Here is a 7,929-nt window from a genome sequence, read left to right as displayed (position 1 = left end):
TGGATTTCACAGCTGGTGGCTGAAAAGAAACAAGTTCTGGGCTGAGACCTTGGTCTGGATTCTCTGGCCTGAGAGAGTGAAAGATCTGAAATATTTCAGGGATTTTCTATGAGCTTTCCATACTCCTCTGTCTCGTGTCCTACCTGCAAAATGGGCTTTGAGGAGGCAGGTGTCCTGTATTTCTGATTTAGCATTGTTCTGGGATAGGAAATTAAAATTACAAAACAAACAGATGTCAAGGAATGAAAAAATATGTTGAGAGAACGAACCAAGTAACTCTAAACGTGCTTCTGAGTGCTTTTTAAAAGGAAGGTATTATTATAAAGGTACAGAAAAGTCCTGGAACTGTGCTTTCGGGTCCTGGGTGGGCGCAGAGAGGAGGAAGCTTGAACTGGTGCCAAGTTACAGTTCCCTGCCCCGCGGGAGGCCAGGTCCAAGTTTGGGAAAATAGAATCAGGGACAGGGGCTATTGTGGCCTGAACAGAGGCAGAAAGACACGACACAGCAGGCTTCCTTCCTGTCTTGCTCTTATCTGAGGGAGCAGAGAGCGAGGTGGGAGCACGCCTGGAGTGCAGGTGAGGAGTTTTCAGTCCCAGTCCACTGGCTCCACCCAGTTTCTCTCCTCCCACTGGCAACTCCCACCCCCATTCCAGCACTTGGACCCCCTCCCGCTCCTCCCTCGGCCCCTGCTTGGGCCCGCCCACGGTCTCCCACCCAACTTGGGACTGCGTCATAAGTATACCCAGACCTGGGCTTGCAGTAGTGTAAAAGCAGACGAGGAGAAAGAAGGTGCAGCTAGGGCTAGCGCGATCTTCTCCTCTTCCAACCTGCAGCCCAGGACACTGATTCGAGCAGCGCCTTACCGCGCAGCCCGAAGATTCACCATGGTGAAAATCACCTTCAACACACCCACAGCGGTGCAAAAAGAGGAGGCGCAGCAAGACGTGGAGGCCCTAGTAAGCCGTACGGTCCGAGCTCAGATCCTGACTGGCAAGGTAGCAATGCCCATTCCACCCCTGACTGCCTGCTAGGGTCGGGAAGGTGGGGTGGGGGTGGTTTGGGGGGAAGGAAGGGGAAAGGTGGGAAAGGACAAAATGAAAGCTGCTGCGGAGTTCCTGTGTTTCCGGCGGTGCTCTCTGCGCTGTCTGTTGGGTTTGCCCGGTCACCCCGATTCTGTCCATTCGCACCACCTTCCGCTTGCGGCTCCCCACGTCCCTTAGCATCTCCGTGCGTCGCGCCACGTTCCGTGGATCCCAGCTCACGTTGTACATCGCGGAGGGATGTTCGAGGGAGTTTGAGGAGAACTCTTGGGACCAGATGTCACCTTCTCCTGGGGAACATGTGGGTAGCTAGAGATCAAAGAGAGGCACGTCACCCGGTCAGGTCCAGGGGCACACACATCTTCCACAGGGGCGGAGCGGACAAGCAGGGTGAGCAAGGACACGAGATTTAACTCTTCTTTCTTTCCTTTCGACGTGTATGAAGTTCTATGAATCTTAAGGCTTTCTAGGATCCCTGAGTGTTTGTGGAGTTGGGGCGGGGGGCAAAGGGCAACTTTGACTCGATGTGGTATGTATTGGGGCAAGTGTGTGTCTGTGCCCGACCGTGTATATTTTCAGTTTCTCCCTGGTCACAGGCGGTGTTAAGCATTCGGTAAAGGAGCTGTCAAAACTGAAGTTGGTCTTAATTAGATTTTGAGATGTTCACTGTGCCCTCTTAACTGCAATTACAAGAGCCTTGTATGTTTTCAGAGTGGCATTTCCTAAAGAAAACACTCTTCTTCCGTAAAAGAAATTTTGAGGGTTTTTGTTTTTCTCTTTTGTTTTTCTTTTTAGTACAGTACTTCCTTTTTGAGTGATATCCCCTCTGCCCACCCTCCCCCACAGAAAGATCTGAAGCAAGTCCGACCTTGTAATTTAATCTTCTAGCACTGCCAGGAATTGGGGGAATTTTCCCCCCAAAAATGTTAGCCATTGTTCATTTAGTCCAATTTCTATCTCCTTTAAACATCTAACACGTTTTCAGTGTTTGTAAACTACTCCTCATTTTCCTCAGTAAAATTTCAATGTTAAAAGGCACAATCGTATTTTTTTTTCTTGTTATACAAAATCTGTGCATTGTTGGAGCTTGCAAATCTGCCCTAACTTGTCTTGTTCTCTCTATAAAGTTTAAACTTTTGTGTTCAGAGTGGAGATTTGAAAAGATCTCTGAGTGAAATGAGAATCCATGTAGTAAAACTGATTATGCCCACAATTTGAAAAGCTAATGAGCTTTTGCAGAATTTTTATCATGGAAACTTTCAACAGTTAACCCAGCAATCAAACTAGCTGTTGTATATTACACATTTCAGAACTCAAAAACACCCCCTTGCATTTTTGAGGTTTTGATTAAATGATAGAAGTTCAAATATGTAATTGTCCTACTTACTTTGTAAGGGAAATATGGCCAGATTTTTTGGGGGAGGTCTAATTAGATGCCAGTAGTTAAATATAGCCACACAATAATCCTTTTTTTCCCTCATCACCACAAACTCCATGACTTGTTGAATTCAGTTAATATGCAAGCAATACTTCTACCAGGCCTGAGGTGTTATGAGGAATAAACAAAAATAAGCATACGACAGGATCCTGACCTGGCCACCATAAGACACTGATTTAATAGTACTTGGCACATTATATTGTCATGTATTGATCAGCTCATCAGAAATTGAACACAACAAAATAGTATGTCGGAGGTTGTGTACAATGACTTTAAAATACAGTTCAGAGGGAAATGAGCTGTGGTAAGTGACAGCCCCTACCACACTGAAGTTTGGCAAATTTAAATGAAAAAAAAAAATCCTTATTCCTAGTCCATCATCCATCCATGGGCACTTAGATTTTTTCCATATCTTGCCTACTATGGTGGGAAATTGACACTCTAATACTTAGATCTTGCTTAATAATAAAATCCCTGAAATATTGGAAGGAAAAATGAAATTGCAGTGCAGATTGCTCTTCTCGTATCTCAATGACAAGAAAAAATAAATAAATTAATTCCTTTGAGAATTTCGAACTAAGTCATTTTTGTGACTTTTAGGAAAGTCACTTCATTTTTCTGGGCCTCAATTTAATCATCCAAAGTATAATTTCTAAGCCCTTAGCTCTAGATTACAGGGATTCACAATCATAATTTATAGCCTTTGTAGTGTTAATCTTAGGTTATTTTTTAAATAAAAATTATTTTAAATTTCTGGAAATTATTGGGACAAGGAAAACCTTCAAGGCTTATAGTGTATTAATGGAGGGTTTGAACTTAAGTAAACGTAGCTAAGAAAATGTGAATACCAAATTTCTTTGAATTTTAAAGAGAAATCATTTTTTGAAGCATTTTCAATGCTTCAAATGTGCATTTTCACATTTGTGAAATGATTGCCTCTCCTTAGAATCTATGTATTTGCTTTCACCAAATTAATTAAAGTTTAATTAGCACTAAGTAGTTATGGAAAACAGCTAATGGCCTGAAAGGCTTAAAACAATTCTATTTACATACCAGTCTGAATGATTTACCCTCTGATTATCAGAGAGTAGACTTGCTGACTTCATTCATTATACCCTTCAGTAATACTGCTGCTTAGGGCATATTGTGACATAAAAGAATGAGATTGGAGGGCCCCTTGGTCCACTGCCCTGAGAAGAGTACAGAGTTAATTGATTACTTGTTTGCTTTGGAGTCCCTTGTTCCAATTACTAAACAAATTATGGATTTAACAGAATTTTACAGTCACTGTTACACTCAAAGCTTTGTGCCTAGCTATGACTGTACTTTAAATCTAGTGTTTTGCCCAGAACTTAAAAAACGTTATTTCATTCAAGCAATACACATCCATAGAATATTGGGTGATATTAGGAAGCCTAATTTCTCATTAAAATTAAGAATATTATGAAATAGATCTAATCTTCAATATTTTAATTTCTAAAATAGGGGGAAATGGTATATACCTACTTTATAGAACTCCTTCCTATAAAAGTTAATTTTCAAAAAACAGCTTTTTGAAAATCAGTTAATAAACCAAAGGGTATTAATTCACCTCTAATTTGGCAAACAAGTTGATGTACAAAAAATACTAAAGAAACAGTTGTATTCCAGAAAGTTAGTGATTATATCACTGTACAAGTCCAAAAAGTAATGGCTTCCATTTATTTAAAGAGGATAACTTATTGCATAAATGAATGGTTATTTTCAGCTGATTTTAGAAGTGTATACTTTGAAATAACTTTATATCTATATTTGGATTTGGAAATGCCAGAAAAAGGTTATTATAAATTGGAGATTTTCACATCTATTAAACATCAGAAAGTGTCTTGAAATTATTTTAGGCTAGGGTGAATTAACATCTTTTTAAAACATCTTGGGTTTCAAGGGAGATAAATTGTACACAAAAGCAACTATGTGTCTAAAAGCACAATCTGTTTTTTTTGTTTTTGATCTTGCTTTTTAATAAATAGGAACTCCGAGTTGCCGCCAAGGAAAAAGAGGGCTCCTCTGGGAGATGTATGCTTACTCTCTTAGGCCTTTCATTCATCTTGGCAGGACTTATTGTTGGTGGAGCCTGCATTTACAAGTACTTCATGCCCAAGGTAATATTAATGAAAGTTATTATGTTTGGATTACTAATTGCTATACATTTAGCGAAGACAAATAATTCTGCGATGGTCCCCAGATAAATGAAGATTTAGGGAAAGTTTTCAAATTAACTTTTGGTATAAAATTGATTTGTCTTCATGGTGATAATTGTAATCAATAATCCTCAGCTTGATAAACAGGACAACGAACTGATATGAGTTTGAGAAATGATTCAAATGTCATGGTAGTGAGTGTTAGAAAGTTTTGATTCTCCCTTTTTGTCTTTTAGAGTACCATCTACCGTGGAGAGATGTGCTTCTTTGATTCTGAGGACCCTGCAAATTCCCTCCAAGGAGGAGAGCCCTACTTCCTGCCTGTGACGGAAGAGGCTGACATTCGTGAGGATGACAACATCGCAATTATTGATGTGCCTGTCCCCAGTTTCTCTGATAGTGACCCTGCAGCAATTATTCACGACTTTGAAAAGGTGGGTTTCTCATTCTTATAGGTATTTCTGAATTTTCTTTTTTTTTTCGTAAGTTTATTGGTATTAAATCTGTTCATAAATATACAACTTTTTGCAGCAAAGCCTTTTTCATTCCTTTGCTATTGAGTATACATTAGTTGATTTTGAAAGGTTGTAACTACTTGTTCTAATGGTCATTGGAAAATCTGCAACATTGATACTCTCTGTATCATACCTAACATTTTCCCCCTCCCCAACAGGGCATGACTGCTTACCTGGATTTGCTGCTGGGGAGCTGCTATCTGATGCCCCTCAATACCTCCATTGTTATGCCTCCAAAGAATCTAGTGGAGCTCTTTGGCAAACTGGCAGTATGTATTTTGGATGTCAACTTTTTATATAAGCAATTACAAATAATTGCTTCCTCATTTTAAAAATTAATTATTTGAGCCAAAACATTCCATTTCACTAAAATAATTTTCAAATAAAAAATATTCTGTGAACGTAAAACTGCTCTAAAAATAAAGTCTATTTAAAAAGTATATCTGCTATAGGTGAGAAATTAAATAGCGTTTTTAAGAATTTCTCTTTCAATCTTTAAAAAAAATTTTTTTAGAGTGGCAAATACCTGCCTCACACCTACGTGGTTCGTGAAGACCTGGTTGCTGTGGAGGAGATTCGTGATGTTAGTAACCTTGGTATATTTATTTATCAACTTTGCAACAACCGCAAGTCCTTCCGCCTTCGCAGAAGAGACCTCTTGCTGGGTAGGCAATTTATTTCTTCCTTCACCCTGTGTTGTTGAGACAGTGAAGGAGAGTAGGGGTGGAGTATGGGAAAAGTAGAGAGCAAATCTAGATATATTTTTATTTACACAAAAACGAAAAAGCCACTTTTATTGTGCATTTCCTCACAGGTTTCAACAAACGTGCCATTGATAAGTGCTGGAAGATTAGACACTTCCCCAACGAATTTATTGTTGAGACCAAGATCTGTCAAGAGTAAGAGGCAACAGAAAATGAGTACACTTAGTAACAGGAAGTCGGAGATTTATAATATGACTTCAACATTAAAGTGTGTGGGATACTCAAGATATTTACTCATGCATTTACTCTATGGCTTATATTAAAAAGAAAAAAAAGAAAAAAAAACCTACTAACAACTGCAAGCTCTTGTCAATTTTTAATTTAATTGGCATTGCTTGTTGTTTGAAACTGAAATGAAATAATTCTAATGTCTTTCTTTTGAATTTATAGGGTTTAGATTTCTGAAAGCAGCATGAATGTGTCAGCTAACACCCTGACAATGAATTCCATCGTGTGTGTGTGTGTGTGTGTGTGTGTGTGTGTGTGTGTGTTTAAGTAAGCTCTTTAATCATATGGTAGAACATGTTCTAAATTTAAAATATTTAAAATTGTTTTTGACTTTTTTGTGTAAAACATGTCAAATTGCTTAACATTGTTAAGTTTCATTTCGTTTTCCATTTTGTGCAACTTTCCTGAATTTAGAAATTAAATCTTTGCATTTCTGTCAGGTGCTCTGTAATAGGTCTGATTTATATGTAAAAATCTTTCATAAAGAAGTCATTTTCACTAATACAATGATTCTTTCTCACTGAAAACTGTATTGTGAATTCCACAAAACTGTGTAAGTGCTGAATGCTATAAGGAATTTAGGTTGTATGAATTCTACAACCATATAATAAATTTTACCATATTCAACCACTGGTTTTCATTTGAGGGATACTTCATATGAACAATTTACATTACTTATTTAGCTTTGGTGTACCTGCAATAAATCTACAATTATGAGCCTAGCTTTGTCTTTACTCCCACCTCTACACATTTATATTTTATAATCTCATATTTTACCCCTCTTTTGATATTATATCAATTACTCTTTTATAAAGACCCCATAATTAGCTTACATGTAAATTCAACTATTTGTTAAAAGCCTTCAGGACCACAGCAATTTCAAACCTTTAATGTGATTCCTTTTTCATAAAAATTTAAACAGTCATATACAGCTACAATAGGTCACTAAGAACTAACCTTGGATAAGATGTTGATGACTTTTAATAACTTCACATACTGTGATCTCTACTCTAAGAGTATAAACTCCATACAAAGGGCGCCAGTACTTTAGACACTTTCTCTTGTGTTAGGTTAAAAATTGTTCCTGATATCACTGATCACCTGCTGGTAGTGATTGTTGATTAATTTTGGTAGCTAAAACTGTACCCAGTCAAATCCATAGCCTTAAATACTCTATTTTAAAAAAAAGAAAATACATTAACTAAATATTTTTCAAGAATTTAGAAATAAAGCAATAACACAAACCTTTAAAATGGAAAAAAACATGCAATAATTAGAAAATAATAACAGTAGCTGAAAAATTCAAGAACTGGTTCCTAATAGAGAATGAGAATATTCAGAAGGAATTCGATAAAATTATACACCCACTCCTTGTATAAAAGTATAAAAATTAGGAAAAGGGAGATATGGTTTTTACATTTTTATCTTAAATAGCATCATGACTAAAGATGATATTCAAGAAAGGATGCTGGTTATTGTAGCTATTCAATGTTGTTTTAGACATTGAGGTCAATGCATAATATGTGAAACAAATAACAAGTATCAATTTTTAAAAGGTGATGAAATTATGTTTATTACCCCATGGGATTTTACATATAACACATTAGTGGATTAATTGAAAACTTTGAAAATCAATAAGAAGATTCTGTATAATATAAACAAATGCCAATGGCTTTTCTTTATATCACCAACAACCAATTAAAAAAGTAATACAAACAGGTGAAAAATATTTTATTCATAATAGCAAAAGATACATAAAATAGC

The 7,929-nt window shown here is 37.1% G+C and overlaps 1 protein-coding gene across 1 annotated transcript; it reads left to right on the top strand.

Moving 5' to 3' along the window:
- The first annotated feature begins 741 nt into the window (after positions 1 to 741).
- ITM2A (integral membrane protein 2A) lies at positions 742 to 6,737 on the top strand. Its single transcript, XM_059910766.1, has 6 exons — positions 742 to 995; positions 4,488 to 4,619; positions 4,895 to 5,092; positions 5,332 to 5,442; positions 5,688 to 5,838; positions 5,988 to 6,737. The coding sequence occupies exons 1-6, from the start codon at positions 885 to 887 to the stop codon at positions 6,074 to 6,076; spliced, it is 792 nt and encodes a 263-aa protein (XP_059766749.1). The 5' UTR covers positions 742 to 884; the 3' UTR covers positions 6,077 to 6,737.
- The last annotated feature ends 1,192 nt before the right edge of the window (positions 6,738 to 7,929 follow it).

Source organism: Balaenoptera ricei, chromosome X, assembly GCF_028023285.1.
Source record: "Balaenoptera ricei isolate mBalRic1 chromosome X, mBalRic1.hap2, whole genome shotgun sequence".
Classification (NCBI taxonomy): domain Eukaryota; kingdom Metazoa; phylum Chordata; class Mammalia; order Artiodactyla; family Balaenopteridae; genus Balaenoptera; species Balaenoptera ricei.
This window is presented reverse-complemented; position numbering and strand designations above follow the sequence as displayed.

Bases quoted from the DNA above. Each gene is read 5' to 3' on its own strand.
- ITM2A (XM_059910766.1), top strand. From the start codon at position 885: ATGGTGAAAATCACCTTCAACACACCCACAGCGGTGCAAAAAGAGGAG. The intron at 996-4,487 runs GTAGCAATGCCC...TTTAATAAATAG, and splicing joins CTCAGATCCTGACTGGCAAG to GAACTCCGAGTTGCCGCCAA. The intron at 5,839-5,987 runs GTAGGCAATTTA...ATTTCCTCACAG, and splicing joins CAGAAGAGACCTCTTGCTGG to GTTTCAACAAACGTGCCATT.